The sequence below is a fragment of the Ambystoma mexicanum genome, chromosome 2q (assembly GCF_040938575.1).
Source record: "Ambystoma mexicanum isolate Mex_15411 chromosome 2q, UKY_AmexF1_1, whole genome shotgun sequence".
NCBI lineage: Eukaryota > Metazoa > Chordata > Amphibia > Caudata > Ambystomatidae > Ambystoma > Ambystoma mexicanum.
In genome coordinates this window covers 57783369-57809576 of record NC_090924.1, presented here as the reverse complement: position 1 = coordinate 57809576, position 26208 = coordinate 57783369, and the positions used below count along the sequence as shown (strand labels likewise).

At 45.6% G+C, this 26208-nt stretch overlaps 1 protein-coding gene across 2 annotated transcripts in view; it reads right to left on the bottom strand.

Moving 5' to 3' along the window:
- Nucleotides 1-26208, bottom strand: part of CLCN7 (chloride voltage-gated channel 7) — an 823350-nt gene that overhangs the window by 135571 nt on the left and 661571 nt on the right. For both annotated transcript variants that reach the window (XM_069646815.1, XM_069646816.1), the window contains 2 exons: nucleotides 22890-23010; nucleotides 3039-3098 (listed from right to left, as the gene is read on the bottom strand). In XM_069646815.1, coding sequence (XP_069502916.1) covers nucleotides 3039-3098; nucleotides 22890-23010 — 181 coding nt within the window. The remainder of the gene's footprint in view (nucleotides 1-3038; nucleotides 3099-22889; nucleotides 23011-26208) is intronic.

Sequence of the window (26208 nt, the reverse complement as noted above, 5' to 3'; positions counted from 1 at the left end):
ACAGTCACTAACCTGCCTGAAAAAGCTTTACTGGGCAAGTACATGAGCTTATAAGGACTTTCCTGTCTGGAAAAGGCAGGAAGAAAGCCAAACTACAATATGAGAAAATCCCATTGCACGGCTATTTTAGGGCACTAGGCAGGTTTAGTAGCCGTATGCAGTAAACGTGAACGTGCACACCAAAAATAAAATCCCATGTGAAAAGGCTAGGGTGATGCAAAAGGATGCCCATTGCATTGCAAGGTGCTGTGTGGAATTGTTAAAATACAAAAATTAAAAGGGGAAACAGTTTCCCAGTACTAATAGTCTGGAGGAGTGATCATTTCCCCATAACAAATGAGCAAAAGGCAAGGCTTTACTCCCCTTCAAAAAATCAGAACAGGATAAAAAACAGAGCAAAAAAGAATGGGGTTCCATTTGGAACTATGCAGAAAAAGTTGCAAAAAGAAATTCTTTGCCCAAAAAGGAATCCGTGGGAAGAAGGAATCCATTAGAATGCTGTAAATCAAACTTCCACATGGCCTGCAAATTATAACATTTCGAGCATTGTGCAAGACTTAAAGGTCTGCTAAATGTGTCCTAATACTAGTTTATGAAAATACCTAAACACAGACAGTAAACTGACATTGCTGTCAAACATATGGCATCGCTTTTCATAGGAGTCAAAACTCGCTTATGGCAACTGGTGTCAACGTAACCATCCTAGTCTAGAATACCACCAGGAGCAAAAAGGTTCAGAGCATTTTCGAACCCTGCATATTACTGAACATTGGTGAATCTGTCCACCTGATGGCTTTATGCCTGGAGCTGGCAGGCACCTTAATTTACATACATTTAGGAGAGTCTGTTCAGCTATTTGTATGTTGCCGGGTATCCATTCAGCTAAGGGACAGGGGAAACATTTGTAGTATATTTTTCCGGATAAGGGTTTTAAATAAAGCTAGGTACCTGGGTAGTTGAGAAAGCATTAACTGTAGCACTCAACCATCATACACCGACTCTTTAGTGGGTAGTGCAACAACTACTGTGCCACTATACTGCCTGTCCATTGAGCCCTTCTACCCAAACATCTTTAAAAATAAATGTTTGCTGCCCCACTGTTTTTATAAACACTGGGAATATAGCTTTGCATTGCCTAATGTTGACACTTGCTATTATACGTTTATATTCATGTTGCATATTAGCCTTCATAAAAAAGTTGTTTAATGTTGGGATTTTTTAAAAATGTTCTCCAGATCTTTGCTTACCATTTCCTTCTCCCCGAAATGTTTGCCGATTTTTCTACCTTCAGTTGTTGTCTTATTTCATGATTATGTGCCCTTTAGCCTGCACTTTAAGCTTTGCCCATAGAGACGTCTATCATACTGCCCTTTTCCACCCACTTTGGAGGTGCCACCAAGTACTAGATTTTCTGAAATGTGTCGGGTGTGCTCTCAATGGGTATGTTTTTCTCTGAGAGCTAATGATCGTAAGGACAGCTTGATCTGGGAGGCAACTACTTTCATCATCAACTTTACAATAAGGGTATAGGCCTCTCTTTTGCCAACTTTCCTTAGAGATATGCGAACACTTTCGCTCATTCTGTTCTGCTCTTCCTACCCTTTTGCTAAATTTCTTAATCTGCCTCCGAATGTAAATTAGGACCATACCACTCTTACAGCTGTCCATTTATTCATTATAAATCCAGGACGATAAGTTTCAGAAAACAAACAAAAAGGGCTTCAAACTGGTATCTACCGAATAGAAGGGGTCATGCTGACATGTATGTTATTCTGCCCTGGAGGAATGCCAGCGGTCCTTCATTCACCCCTTAATTCTACTAATACTGTGCTCAATACCGCTTAACTATTCATGGCAACGATTGACTAGCATTTAAAAGGTTGGGAAGAGCAGACCTTCGAAGAATGCACCATGTAAAAGACATAATCTTATTTTATTTAAATGGATACAGCACTCTACTGCATATTTCTTGGCATTCTGGTGGATCAGAGAGAAGTAGGCTGGGTTTGGATAGTGTGGAAAGATGGAAAGGTTGAGCTAGCCTTGCTGTCGCATTGGGTGAAGTTCAGAAGTACAGGGGTGTTGGTACCTTCCAAGGTGGTTAGTGTCAGGAGCACTTGAGGTATCTTAGTGTTAAGATGTAGTGGACGGGGGTGTGATGTAAAGGAGGTGGAGGCCTGATATCTGATGTCTGTAGAATGGTGTGTTTAATTGCCATGCATGTGTGGTTTAGATGGGATGTGTATTGTGTTTTGAAGACTTCACATGTTTGCACAGGGAGCAGCCAATGGGAACCTCAATGCTTATTTGGAACATCCAACTACATAGACGTCTGATAATTATGGATGTGACATTTTGGAGAAAAACACAGCAGGAAAAAATATAAATTTAAAACAACATTTGGCCCACTTTTTTCTGATCCAGGGAATATATGGCCAACAGACCAGGCTATCCGCTATTTTCTTTATTTCGGCCACTAAAAACTAACCGGGCTGAGAAAGGTGTATAACACTTTGGAGATGTATAACATTTACCCAGCTTTGAGGACACCTCCCTCACCCACATTGACACAAGACCCCTTAACTATGTTGTCACCCTGCAGACATTTGGAGAAGATGCTACATGTTGCGGGTGGCTTCAGATTCGGTCTGATGGAATTTACTTTTCTAGTTTACATTAATAAAAATGCAATGCTTTATAGACCTTTAAATATAACTGAATAGCGGTCTGTTACTTCCCCCCCTTAAAGCCACTGATTTATATAATGTGTAGTTATTCAGCTTGTAGCTCTTGATCTAATAGCCAGATGCTCTTTTCTTTATTTAATGATAACCAAACACTGGTGATTATTTACTTTATTTCAGCAAGATGTGATGAAGCCAAATATAATGATATTAACACCTTGTCATGTCAAGCACTTCTCAGAGGTGAGGGTCAAATGTCAAGGAAAAAACACCTTCATAACCAGTAACAACTATATTAAACAGCCATCTGTGTTTCAAGGTTTCGCTCTCACCAGCAACAGGGCGTCACCTTACCTTGTGTTTCAAAAGCACAATGAGCTGTGATCGTAGGATTAACCCACAGAGTCTTGATGGCTGAAAAAAGAGGAAAGAACTATTTATTTTAAAATCGCTTATTTGACCTCAACAAAACTGCTGGATAAAACGCAATCGGTTATAAAAAAAAGCCACTAACAATGTCAAAGAAAAGGCCACTTAGCTGTAAATATAAGCATCAAATATGTTACCTTTTTTTCACTGAAGACATTATTTAACGATACCCTGCCGTCACGGAGATGATAGCATTGTACAGATCTATCTATCATCTATTTATATATAAAAAAAAACGCTTAGGTAGGTTTACATACTCTGCTTATGCAATTTATCAGTGCAAGGTTGCCCTCTGCTGTTCAAATGGCAAAATGCACCCACTTCTACAACAGCTATCATTTCAACAAACAGAATGAGCACTGTTCTATAAAGTCACCTTCATCTTCCACTATCACAAACATTCGGAATAATTTCAAGTTCATTCTTTCCACTCCCACTTCTCTTCACACCGGGCATGGCGGATCCAGTGTCAATGAACAGTTAATTACCGGCTCAACATTTCAGTCTCTAAAGAGCTAAACGATGTAGGATGAATGCCTCCTCACGAGAAAAAACTGAAAGTAAGTGCTGTAACTATACTACTACGCAATCTTATGCCATTACGGGGACTCTTCAATGGAACAAGGTTGAAAATTACTCACCTACAAAAACACATCATAGATGCTTGGGTAATCGATGGAACTTGGATACTTTTTTATATCGCACATACTCATCATTTCATCTGATAAGTTTAGCCTTTTCAATCACCATTAATAAGTAACAGGGACCTACGCCCGCTTCCTGGAAGCGATCAGTGGTAATTCTGGTATTTAAGAAGCAGGACAGAAGTGACCCTATGAATTACTGACCAATATTGACCTTTAAGATATGCTAGAACAGCATATGTTACGCAGGGAAAAGCAAGCTAGGACATTTTGTCCTCCGAATGCTACGTCAAGCACTCCCCTATATACCAACCAAAGATCATGCATCTGTGGTAGGAGCTTTAACTAGTGCCCACTTAGACTATTGCAATAGTCAATTTTTGGGTATTCCTACCAAGCTGCTTCAGAGGGCACAAAATGCAGCCATCAGACTAATATTTAGGCTGAGGAAAACTGAGCATGTTTCCCATTTTCGCCGGAAGCTGCATTGGCTATCAGTCGATGATCGTATCAAATTCAAGACAGCTTGCATTGTCTATAAATGTGTTAATGGTATTGCTCCGCTGTATTTACAAGAGCTAATACAGCCATATCAACCTATGAAACAACTGCGATCTTGTGACTGACATCTCCTTACTATCCCTCACTCGATTTTTATAACCAGAGGTGACAGAAGATTCTCCGACTTTGGTCCCGTGTTGTGGAATTTTCAGCCGCTATCACCAAGAACTATGAGTTCACTTCTTCAATTTCGCCAGGCACTGAAGACTTTCCTTTTTAGGTAGAAGGTCCTGTTTCATCTGGGATCTTTCTCTATTTTTTTTTTATCTACCTTTAGTTGTGTTATCTGCGCCGATGTACAGTTTATTTTGTTTGGTGCGCTTTATAAATGTAAAAAATAAAATGTAAAAAAATTAAAATAAAAAATAATTATGTAGAATATAAATTGCTTAGAAAACATGAGGATCCCTTTGATTCTCATTGGAGGTCATGTTATACAGGACCGAACAACATTAAAAGCTTTGTAATGCTTGCACGAAATGCGAGCTAAAACATGGCGTCAGTGCACAGCCATTTTGGACACTCATCTCCCATCACCGTAATAAAAGCCTGCGTCTCCGCGGGCCTCGAAAAATAATCAAGCATTTCAGTAGCGAAAGCAGAGCAAGGTCACATAACTACATAAATATTGTTGCTGAGTCGACTTACTGTGGAGAATAGTTATTGTATTGACCACTGAAGGATGAATACGGGGAGGGTGTCGGAGCGTTCTGAAGGTGCATGATAAGGGGTTCTGGGAATGAATGCAAGTAGAGGGGCGCCATGTTTTTCCACTTCTGGCTGGATTTTTCCACTCTCTGCCCCTTCCACTTGTGATCTGCTCTTCGGCCGAGGGTAGTCACAACTGAGAAGGGCAGGGACATGCCCCCATAAAGAGAAGAGGGCATTCTCTGGCAAGCAGTTAGAACTTGGACCCCCGGGTGATGAGGTTTCACTGAGAGGGAGGACGCTCCGCCTCAGACCCAGTTAGTACGAGTGATCTCTTCGCCTACCTGCTCTGGGCCTAAGCAGTGTCGTAGTGGCCAAGATGAAGGTGTCTTCTGCTTCCTTGCTAACGGTGATGCCATTTCTCGATGTTTCTATATATCTGATTATATGTTTATGTATACTGAGTTCATATATATAGTGAGTGAATAAAAGGCCTATAACGAGCCATTTTCATTTTTACTATAACGATTAGTCTAAGTGTGATTTCTTGCCGGTCTGAGTCCAATAACTTCTTGTTTTGGCAGGGGCCAGGGAAACCTAAGCATAAGGGTTCTCCTCACATGGCCAGCAAAAGCAAAACATTTTGGCGATGTGTGCAGGGTCTTTGTGCTGATATCGATGCCAAAGGATCCTGCTAATAAATTGAATTTAAAATTTTGGACTTTGAACGGCGAGAAACAAAATGAAAAAAAAAAAAAATTAAAAAATAATTATATACCCCCTCCCTTTTTCTTGCTTACTTTGGAGTTGAAAGAAGGGAAAACAACAAATATATAGTTGTGTATGTGTTGAGGTATTAGTATTTAGTAAAAAATGTAACTCCACGGGCGGAGACTGTCCTCAAGTAACTATCCCAGGGTGGACTAAGGGCCCATATGATAAAATCGCACAAACTTGGGCATGTGGTTCAGGATTAAGTGAGACCTGGGATATGAGTATGGGCGAGGGGAGTGGCAAAATGCTTGCAACAAGTGTCAGTAGAGAAACGTAAAGAATGTTCGGCTCTAGGAAGAAGGGGTTGGATTCTATTGCATGCTTTTGAGAAAAAAAATGCATTAACAGAATATAGAATTACAAGTGAATGTTGAAAAACTGGAAAAGGAACTAGCTGCTGAGAAACAAATTGTGTTAATGCAGCACCTCCAAATGAAATTGTATCACGATAAGGCAGACGAATACCAAGCAGTAGCTGAACGAGCTGCAGTGAGGGTTGCTTGCGATAAATATCGGAAAAGACGAGGAAGGGTTAAATCTCGAAAAGGTGGCAACTGTGATTGCTTCTGCAGATTTTGATTGGGATTGGGACCCCGATAAGTGGTATGGAGATGTATTTGATAGTACTACTACAGATAGTGGTTCCAAACCGGAAGTTGTAGCCAAGACAGAATCGGCCAGTAAAGAGGTGACTTAAGCCCGTAGTACGCAGAAGGTTGGGTTGTCAATCATTGAATCCGAGAGGAGGTGTGGTGGACATGACCGCACTTGAGGATTATTTACAGCAGGAGGTCTGGAAGATAATTAACCAATTGAAACAGAGGGCTGGCAAATCTTTGCTAGCCTGGATTGTTCGATGGAGGGGTGGCTGGTTTATTAATTGATGCAGATTCCGCTAGGTACCTGCCCTTGACGCAAGATGTCCAGATTACAGGAGATCCTGCATGCAGGCCCTCCTCGGGATGCTAATGGTGACGAGGGACACATGTCTTTTACAGTTAGCAGCTCAGGGATGTAATCAGAAGTACCAGATTACGCCAGATTGACCAACAGATAAGAAATGGTACACGTTGAAAGAAGCTATTCAAAGAATTATGGAGCATGCTATGAAGGAGGCCATTCATGTGGAAACTCCAGAGCATATAGGGATGGTAAACCTATCTGTTTCAGCAAGAAACACTCTTATGCGAACTGTCCCTCCTGCCTATAAAAACATCATGATTACACTGTTGGTAGGAATCACTGGTAAATAACGGATGAAGTGGTGGATGCCATTAGACAATTGGCAGATCTGGGAGAATGGGAAAGACCAGAGGAAAGACCTAGAGAAAGAGAGGGAGGGGCAAAATGAAAGACACTCCTGGGGAGAGGTTTGACAGCTGAGATTCTCAAGTGTCTAGAAAGGACATGTTTCAGGCTTTATTGAAGGATGGTCTGTCTCGGGAAGATATTGATGGGATTGAGACGCGGGAAATGTACTTGTATAAAAATAAAAAACGGGGCCTAGATGGGAAGGAGCGTTACAAACAAGTGAGACGACAGGATGTACATAAGCATGAAAAAGGAGGAGGATCCTTTTGGACCGTCTCCAGAGGGGGAAGATGAGTCTTCCAACAGATCTGTGCCTTCCCAGCCAACTAATGCAGATTTAAGAAAGATGGCGAGTGCGATGGTGGAAAGGGAATCTAGACACACTCTAAATACGAATAGCATGATGGTCAAACTCTGGTAATAACAGCCCATGTTAAGTTGGACAGACGGCCTCATGTAAAAGTGAAATTATTTTGGCATTTAGGAAATAAACAAGAGGTTCGAGCCTTAAATGATACTGGGGCGGAGGCCTCATTGATACATGGAAATCCTTCCAGATTTAAGGGGAGACATTTTATGATTACTGGATTGGGAGGCAAAGAAACCTCGGCAGTCCAAAGGGAAATCAACATGAAAATTGGTCAATTAAAAAGAGACACATCAGGTATTAATTGTCCCACTTACTGAATATATTATTGGATTTTATATTTTAAAAGGTTTAACCCTTGGATTAGGGGGTAAAATGTACCAGTTTGAGTGAGTGCATTTACGTGTACAAACCGTAATTGTTGGACAATTGAAAATGACCCCGGTGCAGGTTCTGATAGCCACAAAAAGTGTAAAACTAGGGTCCATGAAACAATATCGAATTCCCGTTGGGGGGGGATACGGTGAGGGGGGGTGTGTATCAAAAAAGAAATTTCAGAAACCATCAAAGAGTATGTTGAAGCAGGTGTGTTGCGTTCAGTAACCACGGCTTAGAACAATCCGATCTGGCCCATTAAAAAAACACAGACGGTACCTTCAGTATATTATTGCAAGTTGAATAAATACACTCCTCCGCTTATACCGGCAAAAATTCGAGGGTTCCTGGTATACAGTGCTTGATTTGGCCAACGCCTTCTTCGCCGTACCGACTGCGGATGAATGTCAAGAGCAGTTTGCATTTTCGTGGAATGGGAGGCAGTATACGTTTCAACGTTTGCCAATGGGAAACATGCATAGTCCAACAATCTGTCACCGGCTGGTGGCAGAACATTTAGATCAAATTCCATGAAAACTGGATGTACAAATTGTGCATTGCATTGATGACATATTGATTCAAGGTAAGAAAGAGCAAAGTGTGCAAGTACACTTGGATCTCATTAGGGAAGGATTGCGCAAGGTGGGATGGGAAGATTAATTTTGAATTGAATTGTGTATTTGTATAGCGCCTAAACACAATGGCCCTCATTACGACCCTGGCGGAGTGGGTTTACGCCAGCGGTATTCCTGGAGGACCTGTCCGCCCTACTACGAGTTCCCGTAGCGCCATGGAGCCTTTCTCCGCCTGGTTTTTCCGGGCAGAGAAATCCATGGCGCTACGGGACCTTGTTGTTAATTACGCCACCGTACTTTACGGTGGCGTAATTAACGCCTTCCCCACTCCCATCATACCCTATGGGGCGAAAATGGGAATGGGGAAGGGTAAAATGGGGATTGGGGATTTACCGCCCCGCCAAGGTCGGAATGGGGCGGAAAATCCACCAACCCCCATGGCGGTATCGGCAGCTTTCCGCCGTGCTCGAAGGTGCATTTTGCACCGCGATTTTCGCCAGGGTCGTAATGAGGGCCAATGTGTTTCAAAGCGCTTCAAGGAGGGATGGAACATGGGAGGATACAAATTACATTCTTACAAGTCCTTGAAACAATTCAGAATGTTAACAATAACTATCATAATCAGCCTGGCGACATTACAGATAGTGCAAGTGCTGGGAACAATTAAGGAGAAGAGGGGAAGGTAAAAGATGAGACAAAAACCAGCAGTAGCATTACTATGCCTGACGACAATTGATGTAGTGCATGAGTGTACAAAATGAGGGGGAGGAATGGCGAGTGGAGTGAGAGGAGAAGGAGAGGAACAAAACAAGCGACTATCATAAAGGTCAGATGACAATTAATTTGAGTAGTGCGGGGGGGGAGTGGGAGGAGAAGACAAGGAGGGAAAAAGGGGGGGGGAAGACAGACAAGCTGCTATCAAAGGTCACAGGATGAATGGCAGGAGGAAGTGCTAATAGACATAAACAAAGGGCCTCATTCCGAGTTTGGAGGCAGCCAAACCGGGACCAGGTTCGGTCTGGCTGAATGGGGACTTACCGGGTCATTCCGACCTTGGAGGACCCGGTAAGTCCCCATTCAGTAAACCATTCCCCATTCCCATTTGAGCCTCCATAGGGCTCAATAGGAATGGAGAAGGCACTAATTACGGGCCTGCAAATTACGGGCCTGAAAATAGCAGGCCCATTATTAGCACCCGGGTCCCGCTAAGGGACATCAGAATTGGGCGGTAAGGGTTTAACGGCACCATTACCGGTGACTGTTAACCCTTACCGCCCAACTGAGAATGAGGCCCAAAGACAAAAAAGGGAGAGGGGAGGGTAGAAGGCTGCGAAAGACAGTCGCCCACAATTACTATACCTGACAGCAATTGGGGAAGTGGCAAACATTAAATGGAAGGGGGAGGAGGAGAGGGGAGGGAGAAGAGTACAGGAGGGAGAAAGAGTAAGAAAGGCGGCACTCAGATACGGAAACAAATGACAGTGAGTCATGATGTATTGATTCGACCTGAAATACCAATTATGCAAGATGCACCGGATTGGTCATGCGCAAGAGGCTAGTATCACTAAACGGAAATGGTACATTCAAGATCGTGCCAAGCCTGGTAAAGGTGGCGTGGCAAAATAACATGAGCAAGTAGCGGGAGTCCCACTAATGGACATTGAGCCAGAGGGAGAGGTGCTTATTGACGAGTCTCCAGTTAACGGATCCCATATGGAGATTTATCGAATTAACAAGTCGAACATGCATGGTTTACTGATGGCGCAGCCAAATATGTGGTAATTGAACGACATTGGAAAGCAGTGGCGTACAATCCCAAACTAAAAAATGGTGCTAACCACCTCAGGGAAAGGGAAGAGTAGCCAATTTGTTGAGTTATATGCCGTGTATCAGGCATTGAAGCAGGAAAATCCTGGAAGTTGTTATTTATACAAATTCATGGTCTGTTGCAAACGGATTGGTAGTATGGCTGCCGACTGGGAAAAAGAACGGATGGCAATTTCATGCAAAAGCAGTGTGGGCAAAAGAATTGTGACAAAACATTGCCGAGATGCCAATACATGCTACTGTAACTCATGTAGATGCACATTGTACAACAGACTCAAAAGAACGGTGGTTCGATTCTGTTGCAGAGGAACATGCAAAATTTGCACTCATTGACGCGAGGGCTGAGGAGGATGATTTGGGGGGAATTGCAAAAGGGGCCCACCAGAAGAGTGGACATCTCAGAGAGAAGCCTATTATCAGGTGGGCAAAAGACAGGGGAATCAGGATTCCGTTAGAAATTGTGAAAACAATAATTTTATGTTTATGTTTATTTTATTTATATAGCGCTTTACGCCAAAGCACTGTACATTATAACAACAAGAATACAATAACAGTAGAAGCAAATACAAGATATGAGTCAAACCATCAATACAGCAACTAGAACAATTTGCCAGCAGAGATAAATAAGGGAAAAAGGGGTGGAGAGGGGAATGGAGAGGGGAACAGGAAGTGAGATAAGGTGAAGGCGAGAGAGGGGGCAGAGGGGACATAAGAGGAGACAAGGTAGGGGTAGAGAGACAAGATGAGGAGGGGAAAAGACGGTGGGGGGAGGGAAGGGCAGGGGAGGATCAGAGTATCGGGGAGTGGAGAAGGAGAGATTTTAAGGAGACACGAAAGGAGGAATAGGTGGGGTTGGAGCGGATAGAGAGGGGAAGGGAGTTCCAGTGGAGGGAAGCAAGGAGCTGAAACGAGAGGAGGCACATGGGGATGGGGGAAACAAGGAGAAGGAAGTCATCTGCAGATCTGAGGGAACGGGAGGGAATGCAGAATGAGATGAGAGAGGAGAGATAAGGGGGAGCAAGTTCATGGAGAGATTTAAAGACGAGACAGAGGAAGTGGAATTTGAGTTGGGAATGAAAGGAAAGCCAGCCAAGCTGTGAGAGTGAGGAGGAGATGGAGTCATGAGGTGAGAGTAGACAGAGGGTGCGAATGGCAGAGTTGTAGAGGAATTTTAGGGGGGCAAGATGAGAAACAGGGAGTCCGAATAGGAGAGGAAAAATAGAAAAGACGAGAGAAGAGAAGGGAGGATATTAAAAGTTTAGTGGCGTGGAAGGTTAGAGAGAAACATACTTTGCAGATATTGAAAAGGTGGTAGCGACATGCGCGGGAAGTGACACAGATATCGTGGGTGAAGGAAAGGGAGGAGTCAAAGTGAATGCCAAGATTAGGAGCATGGGCAGAGAGAGGAAGATTAGTGGGAGGAAAGTGAATAGGAGGAGGGGGAGAAGGAGGAGGAATAGTGTTGGAGGGAAAGAATAAGACTTCAGTCTTGTCTGTATTGAGAGAGAGAAAGTGGGATGACATCCAATTTTTAATGGCAGTAAGACAAGAAGAGAGCTTAAGATGGAGGTAAGGAGTGAAGGAAGAGAATGAGAGGAAAAGCTGGGTGTCATCAGCGTAGAAGTGATAAATACCGAGAGAGGAGATGATAGGGGCGAGAAGCGAGATGTAAAGGGAGAAAAGAAAGGGGCCAAGGACAGAGCCTTGGGGTACACCATAGTCCAGTGGGAGCGTAGAAGAGGTACGACCACCCCAAGATACGGAAAAAGAGCGGTGGGAGAGGTAAGAAGGGAGCCAGTTGAGGACAGAGCTTTTGAAACCTAAAGAGGAGAGAGTGTTGAGCAGTAAGGGATGGTCAACTGTGTCAAAGGCTGCAGAGAGATCTAGGAGGGTAAGGACAGAGGATTGCTGTGAGGAGGGAGTTGAGGACCTGGGTAAGGGCAGTCTCAGAGGAGTGTTTAGGGCGAAAGCCAGATTGAAAGGGGGGGGGGAGGAGAGAATAGTTGTTGACGAACACAGAGAGCTGGGAGTAGATGATGCGTTCAAGTAATTTAGAGAGGAATGGAAGAAGAGAGATTGGACGGACATTGGACACAGGAAGAGGATTAGCAGAAGGTTTCTTCAGAATAGGGATGATGGTAGCATGCTTGAAGGCAGAGGGGAAGGTAGTCAGAAAAGTCAGAAGGGGTTAGGGGAGATGAGGTGGAGGGGTCCTGAGTAGGTGGGGAGAGGAGGCGAGAGAGGGTTTGAAAGATACGACGAGGATGAGAGGCTTGAGTGTGCAGAATGTTAGAGTAGCAAGAGCGTTTAGCAGAGTTGAGGCTGTATTCATAAAAAGAGTGGTAAGAGAAGTAGGTAGTCTGGTTAGATAGAGAGGGGAATTTGAGCTACCGATGCTCAAGGCGGCGTAGGAGACGACGCGTAGATAAGAGGTGGGAGGAAAGCAATGGTTGAGAAGGTTTACGAGTAGGGCAGAAAGAAGAGGATAGAGCTCATCCAGACTGGAAGAGATTGAAGAAGACAGAGAGGATAGGGCTTAATCTGCCGAGAGGGAAGAGAAGTCAGGGAGAGGGGGAAGATAGGAGGAGCAAGGGTCATGAAAGAGAGAAGGGCTAAAGTTGCAGAGATCTCTTCCAAAGAAGGAAGAGGAGGAGGGCAACAGAGAGGGCTGAGGCTGAGGGGGAGTAAGGGAGAAGGAGAGTAGGGCATAGTCAGAGAGATAGTTGGGTAGAGTAGAGACGGAGGAGGAGGAATAGGTAGAGTTGAAAATAAGATCAAGAGTGGAGCCAGAAGAATGAGTAGGAGGAGAAGGGAGTGGAGATAGGAGGTATGAGTCAAGGATGGAGAAGAGGGGAAGGATGAGGAGGAGAGGGGAGATGAAGATCGAAATCACCAAGAACTGTGAGAGGAGAAGGAGATGGGGAGATGAGAGAGGAGGTGGTCAAGGTCTTCATAAAAGGAGGGAAGGGGGCCAGAAGGTCTATATTTAATTTTTAAAAAAATTGGATGAGGGTACGAGAAGGATTTGTAGAGGTATTCAAAGGAAGGGACGTTTGGGAGAGGTACAGAGGAGGTAGAAGAAAGGTATTTAGGGTGGAAGAGGAGTCCAGTGCCTCCACCACGACCAGAGGAACGAGGGACGTGAGAGAAGCAGGAACAGTAGAGTTGTGAAGTGGGATCCAGGTTTCAGTTATGCAGAGGAAGTGAAGATTAAGTCGGAAAAAAATGTCCAACACAGCAGCGGTCTTATTGCAGATGGATCTAGCATTCCAGAGAGCAATGGTGATAAACCTGGAGGGTTGGGTAATAGGGGGGTAGATAAGGTTGGGACGAAGGGGAAGGGAAGGAAGTGGATGAGGTGGGCGGGGAAGGGGGTTGAGAGAGGGAGCGGACATGATAATAAGGGGAAGGGAAAGAAGAATGGGGAGGAGAGGGAGGGAAAGAGGGTGAAGAGGGAGAGGAGTGGGGGGACGAGGAGAGTGAGGATTGGCGATGTGCATGACAGAGATGCTTGAGCGAGGGTTAGGAGGGTCCAGGAGAGAGGCAGGTCGAATTGGTCCTATTAGTGGCAAAACCAGTGGTTATGGAGGGGGCAGGCATTCCAGGGACAAGGGTGTCAGGTGAGGGGGGGGGGGAATGGTCAGTAATTATGAAGGGTCCGAAAGGCGGTGGAGGTCGGTAGACAGGTTGGTACCGTATTCTGGCAACCAGAGAAGGAGGTAGCAGCCCTGAAAGTTGCAGGTAGTCCATAGGATTATGTCCGCAGGATTAGGCAGGCAGTGCTGGTAGGTTCCGAATTCTGACAACCAGTGAAGGAGGCAGTGGCAATGAATGTGGCAGGTAGTCCGTAGGATTATGTCCGCAGGATTAGACAGCCAGTGCAGGAGGCAACAGCAATTGTAGACAGAGCACTAGGTAGGTGCCCAGTGGTGGTAACAGAGGCAACCAGTGAGGGAGGCAGCGGCACTAAGGAGGTAGGTAGTCCATAGGATAGTGTCCGCTGGATTATGCGGCCAGTGCAGGAAGCAGCGACAATTGAAGGCAGAGCACAAGATAGATGTCAGGTGGTGGTGACGAAGGCAGCCGGTGTAGGAGGCAGCAGTACTGAAGGTGGCAGATAGTGTCACAGTGTCCGCAGGAGTGAGGCAGTCAGAGCACAAAATGGAAGTCCAGTGGTGGTAACCAAGGCAGTGACAGTGACTGCTCTAGCCAAGGAGAGGCAGGGACAGCAGTAAGCACGTCAGGCTGGTGAGGTGAGAATAGGAGAGGCAGTGACAGGCGCTCTGCAGCAAAGGAGGCAGGGGCAACAGCAGGTTCCTTCAGGAAGAGGCAAGAGCAAGAGAGGCAGTGAAGCCCTGCAACCTCGGAGGGGCTAGAGCAGAAGAGAAGAAACTGAGAAATGCAGGTTTTGGCCAGTTGAGGAACAGCTCAACCGCCCAGGATGAGAGCCAGAGGACCAGCGGAAAGATGGCAGTGGGGCCAGGGAACGGAGGTGGCAACTCACCGTAGTACCAGTGGCGGTAGAGGGCAGTAAGCCAGGCAGCAGAGGAGAGGCCAGGGCAGGAGCGACTGCGGCCCCAGCATAAAGAAGCAACAGGAGCTGGAGAGCTATGGCCCCAAACCTTGAAGTCTGCAGCACCAAGGCAGAGGCTGGAGAAACGGTGCGGTGGCGACAGCAGAGAAGGGCAGAGCAAGCCGGCTGATGTCAGGACGCCGGTCCGGGATAACGCCTATGAGGGGCCGGGGCTAGGAGGCGCCAGCACTGAAAGTACCTGTGGGCGGTGCAATGGCCTGTTGAGGCCCAGGAAGCCGGCAGAGATCCAGGAGGGGCCGAGGCTGGGAGGCGCCAGCATTGAAAGTACCTATGGGCGGTGCAACGGCCTGCTGAGGCCCAGGAAGCCGGCAGAGATCCAGGAGGGGCCGGGGCTGGGAGGCGCCGGTACAGAGGTGCCTATAGGTGGAGCAATGGTCGGTTGAGGCACAGAAGAGGAGCTGCAAGGCAGCAGAGGAGTGGAGGCGAGCCAGGTACATCCAGGAGGGTTGCAGCGGTAAAAGAGACAGAGGCGGCAGGCTCAAACGTTGACTCACCGCTGTACCCGCTTCAGAGGAGAGGTGATGAGCCAGACAGCGGAGGAGAGGCCCAGCACAGAAGAGGCAGCAGATCCGGAGCAGGCGAAACGGAGGCTGGAAGATGCAGAGGAGAAGCCAGGACAAGGGTGTCTGCGGTCCGCGGTCCAGAACACCAGGAAGGCAGAGCAGGGGTCAGACGTCAGCGCGATAGAGCAGCAGCCACGCAGGACGCGAGGACAAACCCGTCAACTCTCCGTTGGACACACACAGGGCGAAGGATGAACAGGAACGGCCATGTTACCCCTGAGCCAGAGGGGGGGCAACGGAGAGAGGCACCAATGCGGGCAGGCAGATGCAGTGGAGGCCCGGCAGACCCGCTCCAAGAAAGGTGGGAAGAGATCGGAGTGGCGACCAGAGCCCTGGAGCAGGAAAGGAGGCATCAGGCACACAGAAACCCGGTCCGGAGGTGCACCAGGTAAGTCAGTGCCGGTATGAAGAGTTTTTGCTTGAAAATTGTTGTAATTGACGCATTAATCAGGGTTTGATTCAGCCTGAGGTAGAGAGGCGCCAGTTCAGGCAACCAGGCTTCTGCGCCCCCTGGTGGTGGGTTAATTTTACAATGTCCTACGTGTCAACACCAAAAACAACAATCTATTCCACACATAATTCATGGTACATTGAAGCGAGGTAAATTGCCTGGACAGATTTGGCAGATCAATTATATTGGTCCTATGCTCATTAGTAGAGGATGTCAATATATGTGCATGATTGTTGACACATATTCTGGTTGCCTAATGGTGTTACCATGTAAAAGAGCTACCCAATTGAATACGATTAAATTATTGGACCAGGTGGCTGTATACTATGGTATCCCTTTACAAATTCAAAGTGATAACCTTAAAGGGAAGGTGGTCCTGGATTATTGTCAAGAAAAAGGAATTGAATGGATTTTTCATGTCCCTTATCACCCAGAAGCTTCTGGATTAATTGAAAGAATTAATGGATTCTTGAAGGAACAATTGCGCAAAACAGGTGATGGTATTTTGAAAGGTTGGCGAGAACATATATTAGAAGCTGTTAAAAATTTGAATAACTGTCCCGTTGCAAACTGTGAAACTCCATTGATGCGCATGTTAACGTCAGCCTTGCAAATCAAATCAAATTGTGCTATGCAAGCTTTGTTGTATTGGGACATATCTCCTGGTGCGTTGGGCCCTTATCGTACCACTCCTGAGTCTGATGGGGTGGATTTGCATGCAAGGGAAGAAATTTGGCGTGCACCAAGAGGTATTGCTGTGATTGATTCAGGAATTGGAGTACAAATTCCAGCCGCACATATGGCATTAATTGCCCCTAGATCTGGATTGGCTCTGAACAGCATTCAAGTGTTGGGAGGGATTGTGGATGCAGATTACTAAGGGGTGATTAAAGTGATCCTCATCAACAGTGGTGAGAATATGCTGCCGATACATAAAGGATATCGAATGGCCCAATTGATACTAGTACCTGTAAAACTATCCATGGTTAAGAAAGGAGAGCCAGCCACAGTTAACAGTTCGCGGGGACAAGGGTTTTGGCTCATCTGATGCAATGGTCCCAGGTGCCAAGGTATGGGTCGAGAAACCTACTGGTCCGCCCGTTCCGGCAGATATAATTGCTGCTGGGGAAGATCAAGTGGTTCTGGTGAGGGAGCCAGGGAAAAGAAAATGGACTCATATCCCTGCTGACAAATGTTATTTGCATGAATGATGTACTCACTGATATCTTGTTTTTGAATTCTGACATTTTAGATCCTGAGTATGCAGAGTGCCTCTGTGCAGCACGGTGGAGTGTATTCAGGAGGGTCCGGGAACATGTTGGGGGATGTGGCAGATGTCTATATTCTCCAAGTGGAACGGGTGTTCTGGACGAAGACTGATGTGCCTGCTACCAATGTTACGCCGGAGGATGAGTCTATTGCAGCTTATCGCGGCACATTGAGAAAACGGTGGGGGCAGCAAAATAATGCCTTATTTTTGCCTCCTTATGGAATTTCGACATCGTTTTCACATCATGGTTATTCAGCCCTTGTCAGACAGCCTGAGAACGTATGGGTCTATTTAGCGCAGCCGGTTTTAAACATTTAGAATTTCTGTTTGACTGATGTACATAGTTCCGCAGATCTGATCTCAACATGTTTTGTGGCTATTACAACGCCTAACCCAATTTTAAAAGAGTTATTCAGAGTCTTGCATAATGATTTCTTGGTTGAGCATTCAGAGGTCCAGAATTGTTTTTCTGTATAGGAATACTGTAAATTATGTGCTGACACTATCCACAAATGGAGAAACATGACCTGTATCATGACACATGACATCGCTCCTGCGGATGTCCTATCGAATGACTTGTGATCCGTCCTACATTGGAAAGTGTCAACAGTTGAAAATTCACACGAATGGAAAAGGGACTGATTTTGAGCGACGCTTGTGTAAAAGATCTATGCATGTTTGTGTTGATGTGTCAAATAATATGGTATACAACTTCACTATTTTCACTGCTAGCCACCTGAATCATGAAAAACTTCCCCCTGGTTGGTTATTTTCCTGTGGGAACTTCACATATTCATACATTCCTGCTAATATTTCAGGTGGCCCATGTGCTTTAACACGTCTTGGTTTAATGATGTACCCTTTGAAACCTGCAATTGGACGTTCTATACTGCTGCTTCATATACTGCCCTACCGCCAGACTAATTCTGAAGTGCATTTGCTCTGAGACTCAAGTGTTCGCATTATCCATACCTATTACTTGAATTTGGGGCTTAGTAGCTGGGGGATATAAAACTATGATTAAATTAGCCTGTTTAGTAGTTAAGGGGCTTAAGGAGACCTCACAAGCTTTAACTGAACTGTTGCTGGATAATAGACATTTTAGGAAGGCTATTTTACAAAATTGAGCAGCTACAGATTATTTGTTTTTAAAGCATAATTTAGGATGCGAAACGATGGAAGGAATGTGTTGTTTCAACCTGGGAGACCATTCCCGATCTATTGAAAAACATGAAGGGTATAAAGGATCTAGTTGCCCAGGTAAGACAAGATCAAGACAGGGGTTGGTGGGAGAACTTATTTGCATGGATCCCTGAAGCACTACGTTATGCATCAATTTGGATTTTTGGTATTACTGTGGTAATGATTAATTTTTGTTGCCTGTGCTTCATTTATTCCTAATTTATGGAGAATGATATGGCGATTTTGAGTGTCCCCTTCACGCCCGTCGGGTTATGGTAGTTGATTGTCCAAGAGGTGGAGGGTAATGCTTGTGCGAAATGTGAGCTAAAACATAGCGCCGGTGCACAGCCAATTTGGACACTCATCTCCCATCACCGTAATAAAAGCCTGCGTCCCCGCAGGACCCGTAAAATAAACGAGCATTTCAGTAGCAAAAGGAGAGCAAGGTCACATAACTACATAAATATTGTTGCTGAGTGGATTTACTGTGGAGAATAGTTATTATATTGTCCACTGAAGGACTATTACGGGGATGGAGTAGGAGCGTTCTGCAGGTGCATTATAAGGGGTTCTGGGAAGGAATGCAAGGAGAGGGTTTTCCCACTCTCTGCCCCTTCCATTTGTGATCTGCTCTTCGGCCGAGGGTAGTCACAACTGAGAAGGGTGGGGACATGCCCCCATAAAGAGAATAAGGCATTCTGTGGCAAGCAGTTCGAACCTGGCTTGAAGTCTCGCTGAGAGGGAGGACGCTCCACCTCAGACGCCGTTACTACAAATGATCTCTTTGCCTACCTGCTCTGGGACTAAGCAGTGTCGTAATGGCCAAGATGAAGGCGTATTATGCTTCCTTGCTAGCAGTGATGCCATTTTTCTATATATATATCTGATTATATGTTTATGTATGCTGAGTGAATAAAGGGCCTATAAAGCATTTTCATTTTTACTGTAATGATTAGTTTAAGTGTGATTTCTTGCCTGTCTGAGTCCAATAACTTTTTTTGCCAGGGGCCGGTGAAATGCAAGTATAAGGGTTCTCCTCACATGGCCAAGGAAAAGCAAAACAAGCTTCCACAGTATGTTGTCCTTTGCCATTTTATTAGCCTCATTCACAATCGAGAGCAGGGTAACGTAATCTTGTATGGCAATCTAAAAAGAAGGGGAGGGATGGCTTGTTTGCATTACAATATCTAAAGTTAAATTCTTCCAAAAAAAGCAATACATTGTGTAGAAGAACAAATTACTTACCTCTCCGTAACGTTCTGATAGATGCGCCTCCCACGGATTCCACATGTATGATGTTCTATCTCCAGTGCAACTGATCTTCAGAAACTTTTCCACCTCCAGGGGGCTCTGAGTGGGCTTCACCCAAAGCCTCTACACGTGCTGCAGGGCCAGTATATATCGAGGTGCCGTACCCAATGACCTCAGTTCTGCCTTTTCCCCCAGCCATCCACCAAGAGGGGTAGGTTTGGAGGACTGAGTGATTTGTGGGAGGAACAGCGATCAGAAAGAACCATACAGAAATGTGCTCTTCAAATGGATTCTTTCAACCCACTGATTCCTTATCTATGATAGACTCCCACAAAAGTACGTAGCTCAGGAGAAAGCAGGAGAGCAAGAGGAAACCCCTTAAACAAGAAAACTCTGCAGGACTGCTCTCTGCTGAAGTGTGCATCCTGCTCTGAAAGGGAATCCAAGCAGTAATATTTGACAAGCTTGAGCAAACAAGCCCACTTAGCCGTTTGGCAAATGTCCAAGCCCTGAGAACTGCAGGCACATTCTTCCAAAACAGATCATAGCATAACGACAGCCTCAGTATGGTCACAGTTCAGCCAGCACAGACACCAGCATAAGCCACAAATATCTGCCATCTTTCCTGACATCCCTCGTCCAGGAGACATTATCTGATTGCCTCCTCGGTCTTGAAAGGGGGAGGCAGAAGAAAAAACCCTTGAAAGTGGATCTTTTGAGAGAGATGGAATTCTGGGACTACCTTCAGGAGGAAGGAAATCTCACTCTCAAAGTCCTCATCTCTTTGAAGACAACTAAATAGGGAAGTTTAACCGGTAAAGCCTGAAGCACACTCACCCATCTCACAAAAGTGATGGCAACCAGGAAGATCACCTTAAGGGTGAGTAATGTAAGAGAACATGAACGCAAGGGCTCAAAACAGAGCACCCTTAAGGAATGTCAACACTAAATTCAAGTCCCACAGTGGAACCACAAACTGGCATTGTGGTAACAGATAATACAATCCTTGCATAAACTGCATAACAGTTGTAATTGTGAAGAAAGAGCCTTGTTCAGGGGTCATTTGGAAAACCAAGATAGCAGCTGGGTACTCCTTTACAGCGCCAATCTGCTGACCTCTCTGGGCCAAAGAAAGCAAATAATCCAAAATGTAGGATATGAGACGGATGAAAAACTTAGTGGGGGGCTTTGAGCTGAGAGAAGCACATCCAGAATGTCATCCAAGTCCTACGCTTTGTATCTCAGAAGCCAACATGAAGGCTTAGGCATATGAGGTCCAGATGAAGGACCCACCCCCCTGACTAGGAAAGCAGATGCAATCTGTTCTGAAGGCACCAGGAAGGGCAGATGGACATGTCCCATGCTCCCGGTACCACATTATCTACGCCCAGTATGGAGTATTCAAAATCAATGTAGAATAAGGGCAATTCTCCTGAGAACAAGCAGGATGACAGGGATTGGCAGGAACGCATAATGGAGGTCCAACGTTCATTCGACAGTGTCCCCCAATGCTCTCTTGCAAAGAAATTCACTGGAGCAGAAGAACTCTTTTCATGTTCACAATGGAAGAGAAAAGATCCACGAGGAGTCTCATCTACCCACCAGCAGGAGAAGATCTTCGCCACCACTTCCTGGCAGAGCACCCACTCACTGGAGGCTGAAGTCTGTCTGCTCAAAGCATCCACTATGGCATTCTCTGTTCCGGCAAGATAAGCCACCATCAGATATTGTTGTACAAAACCCCAGAACCACAGTTGCATTTCTTCTTTGCAAAGAGGTAAGGACCCCACGCCACCTTGCTTGTTGAGTTAGTGTATGGCTACTTTGTTGTCCCTCAGGACCAATACACACTTGCCCTTCAAAAGGGGGGGGGCACACAACCATGGACAGCCAGACTGCCTTCAATTCATGCAGGTTGAGGTGAACCAAAGACTCCAAAAAAGACATCAATCCGCTCACCACCAAATCGGACAGGTGAGCACCTCAACCTTTCAAGGACGCATCAATGACCACAATTACGAGACAGGGTTGCCAAAGAAACGCCCCCTTCAACAGAATGTCTAGCAGGGAGCACCATGAAGGTCTCAAGAAACTCTGCTCGAGACCTGCAAACGTTCTGACAGGTTTGCCTGAAACTGAGACCACTGACAAAGGAGGAGCCACTAAAGTTGCCTCATGTGCAATTGGGCCTGCAGAACCACCATAATGCAAGAGGCCAGGCGACCAAACAAGCACAGAATATCGGAGGCAGGAATTTGTACTTGTGAGTGGAGGGCCTGCACCATCCTGAAGATGTTTGCCACTCGATCCTCCAGCAAAAAAAAAAAAAAATTAGCCAGGTGAGTGTCCAAGACCACATTGATAAATCGGAGGGACTGCAATAATGAAACCTGAGCCTTCTTGAAGTTCGGGGAAAAATCCAAGCGCTGCAAATATGCAACAAGTGTGCCCATGGCTGGTCTGGGGAGTCCAGGTAGGGAAACGCATGAATGCCTTTCATTGCGACGGAACCAGAGACCACTGGCAGCAGGTTGGTGCAGACCCGGGGTGCCAAAGACAGACCGAATGTCAGGACTTTAAACTGGAGTGGCAATGGCCCAAAATTCAAACCCCACCCCTCATCTCCCCAATAGGAAAATGTACCAAAAACTGCAACAAACTACTCCTTTCTAAATACATATGTTTATGAGGCAATCATTGACATTCCATCTCCCACTGCCCCTGCATTTACCAATTTAACATCAAGATTAATTTTCCTTCTTAATGGAGTTCTCTCCTGCCATAAAACATTTTGTGAACCCCAATTTACACTACAAATTGTAATCCTGTAGGCTCTGCATGGTTTGGTTCCAGCCAGTAAGATAGATATTTCGACAAACATTCATATAAAGTGACAGGTGATTAAGTCCTCTCTGACACGACATGTGGTACATTGTCAAGCCAAAGATAGCTGCTTCTTTAAAGCAGATAAGTGAACAACATAGAAAAAAACGTTTAATACTTGTTCTCAAATGATTGGGGAAAAGGAACGAACGCTGGAAAAAGCTTCTCCTAAAAATATGGCAAATCTAATGTCTCCCCACCCACATGGATAGGTGAAGCTCCAATACCATTCATGAACAGAAAAGGGTAGAGTGGCTAAGTTGCATGTCCAATGGGGGAAATCCTGTACACGCTTGAAAGGAGGCAACATTCAGCTCACTAAATACCCCATGCGAATAATAATGTCATGGATAGAAAAGAACGAGAGTGCGCTTAGTTCCCCTGCACAAAGGCAGGAAATAATCCAACAAAGGTAACTGTATACATGTCTCACATTGGCAAATTGCATTACGATTGATCAGAGTTGGCAATGGAAGAACAAATATAAGTAAAATACTCACAGCGTTGCTCTCGACCACAGGAAAGCCGTTGTGGTTTGAAGATGTATCGCTCAGAGTGTCAACAACAACGCCCACCTTCTCCATTCTCTTTAGACAGGTGACTGGGGCACTCATTACCTCTCTGCAAGAAGAAAGGTAATCTATGAGCAAGCAGAAAATTCTAATGAAAACAGATGGGCCACAATAAAGAGGTACCAACAACCAGAGCAAGCGGATCATCAGCCGAACAAAGCCCAATGCCAGTGAGATGTCCATAAGAACACATTAAAAAGAAGCAACAGCATTTGCCTCTGTGCAATAAATGTGCTCAGGCTTGCTCCAGTGGGGAACAGAAATGACAGGTTAAGCCAAAGGGCAGGGGCAGAGTTGTAGGGGTTGGGCATGGCTGCACTCCAAACATGCCTGGACTTTGCTTTGCAAAATAAAAGTATGTTCTCTGCAAGGAGTGTGGAGGACAGGGGATGGGGCACAGGAGTAGGGAAGTGACTCCCCAAAACCAAACTATTTAGGTTATTGAAATGTATTAAGGGAAATTTGTAACTCACTTTCCAGGAACTGAGTGCTCATGGTTTTTGGCCTTAAAACCCATAGAGGAGGGATGACCAGAACCATCATCCCATATATTATTCAAAGGAAGCCTGTTTCTGTACAGTCACAGATGCAGGCCAGGATGCCTGTTAAGGATGTTTTACCACAGCCCACTGGTGAGGGTTGTGAAACCATTTATCTTAAGGGTGCACTGGATTCCAACCAAAAGGTAAAGTAAACTCTCCATCAGTGGCTACGGTAGAACAGTCAGGCTTCACTCAAGACAGGTAGGATAACTGGTAAATAGTTAATTAGTCATAAACAGACACCCCAAAAGAACAGACTACACATACATGACATGCATTACTCACTGTAATAGCATTTCTGATGATTGTGTCTGCTTAGATTCACATGCTGTGCATATGGTCCGATATCCAGTGGTAACCGCAGAGTATTGCATGTGGTCTTTCGGGGACCGAAAGGGGACGTCGGCATAGGCGTGTCTGCAGCACTATCCACATCATGATGTGTAGTGTACCCAAAATCCCTCACACGCCGAGGCCCCTCCGATTGCATTTTTTCTGCCATGAAAGAACCCAAGGTGAGAGAAAGTAGTAAGACGTCCAAGTTCCTTCCACCCAGAGCGGGGAGGTAGGGTGGGCGCATGTGAATCTAAGCAGATTCAATCATCAGAAATGCTATGACGGTGAGTAATGCATGTCTTGTGATGCTTGTTAATCTGCTTAGAATCACATGCTGTGCATAGACTAGCAAGCAGTACCCGGAGTTGGAGGTGGGTTGTGAGAAGGAACAGTAGAGAAAAGATTTCTTAGCACTGCTTGTCCCACCTGAGAATCAGACCTAGAATGAGTGTCAAGGCAATAGTGTTTTGTAAAGGTGTGTACAGAACTCCAGGGGAACATTTGCAATGAATGCTATGGAAGCCCCAGTGCCCTGAATAGAGGGTACTATAGGCTTGAAGGGCAGTTCTCTCTTAGCAAGAGCGTAACAGTGTGATGCATTTGACAATCCACCTTGAGATAGCTGATTTAGAGACAGGATCCCCTTCTCTACCAGCTGCCACTGAAACAATTTTTTTTTCTCAGTGGTGTAGTTCTTTCCAGGTAGAACATGACTGCCCTGCGCACATCTAGTGTGTGCAGGCTTCTTTCGGCCATGCTATTGGGATTCTGGAAAAAGGTAGGTAGTTCGATCAATTGTTTCACAAGGAACTTCAGGATGAATTTAGATACAAATCTAAGGTGAGTGCGCAGAACTACCTTATCCCTTTGTACTGTCAGAAAGGGGTCTAGAACAGAAAGGGCCTGTAATTCACCAACCCTTCTAATAGAAGTGATAGCCACTAGGAAGGCTGTCTTGTATGTAAGGTCTTTTAGACTTGCTTTATGCTTTGGCTCAAAGGGAGATCCCAATAGTCTGGTTAAAAGCACATTTAGATCCCATCCAGGAGCTGGGTGAGAAATGGGAGGATAAATCCTCTTAACCTCTTCCATAAAAGCTTTAATCACCGGTATTTTCCACCAAAACACCTTCTGTTGCGACGTGGTGTATGCTGAAAGAGCAACCAGATTAACTTTTAGGGAATTGAAGACCAACCCGGTGTCTAACAAATGGGTTAGGTACAGCACAATGTGTGTGGGTGAGCAATCGATGGGATTGATGCCCTTGGTATTACACCAGATGACAAACCGTTTCCATTTGCTGCAATAGCAATAGCGGGTGTTAGGTTTTCTAGCCTCCCTGAGAATGTCCATGCATCTCTGAGGGAGCTGAAGGTGTCCAAACTCTATGACCTCAGGAGCCAGGCTGCTAAGTTCAGAGTTTGTGGCCATGGGTGTAGGGTCTCCCTCCTGCCCTGAGACATGTTGTACAGGCACGATAGTTTTACTGGTGGGGGAGAGACATTTCCATTAGATGAGCGAACCAGGGTTGGTAGGCCCACATGGGGACTACAAATATCATGGTGACTGGTTCTTGGTGCATCTTGTGCACGATCTTCTTGAGTAGGGGAGTCAGGGGGGAAAAGCGTAAACACATTTCCGTGACCATGTTATCCAGAGACCATTCCCCTTGGAGCGGTTCTGAGGGTACCTGGAGGTGTAGTCTTGGCATTGGGCGTTGCGAACAGGTCCATCTCTGGGAAGCCCCATTCTGCGAAGACGTTGGACACAATGTCTTCGTGCAGATGCTATTCATATTCTACGGGCAGTGGGAAATCTCCGCTTAGCACATTCGCTAGAAGATTGGAGTTCTCCTGGAACGTGTTGTGACAGTAGGACCATCTTGTGTCCAAGAGCCCACATCCAAAGGTTCTGTGACAGATTGGATAGCCCTGGAGAGTGTGTGCCCCCTTGTTTGTTCAGGTAATACATGGCTGTGGTGCGATCTGTCAGAACCAGCACCGTTTTCCCTTGTAGTTGTGTCTGAAAGGCTTTCAATGCCTTGAACACCGCTAATAGCTCCAGAAGATTTATATGGTTGGATGCTACTTGTGGGGACCACACTCAGTGCGTGTTCTGCTGAAGCAGGTGAGCCCCACACCCCGTGAGATGCGTCCGTCGTGAGAGTGGCTTCCACTGCACGGGTGGTGAATGTTTTCCCCTTCAAGAGGTTTTCCCTCGACCACCACTGCAGAGAGAGAACAAGGGCTGGTGAGACAACCATCAGATATTCGCATTGTTAGCTGGCCTGACACCACTGGCTGTTGAGCCACTCTTGTATGGGACGCATGGGCAGCCTGCGCGTGGTGAACCAAGTATATGCATGATGC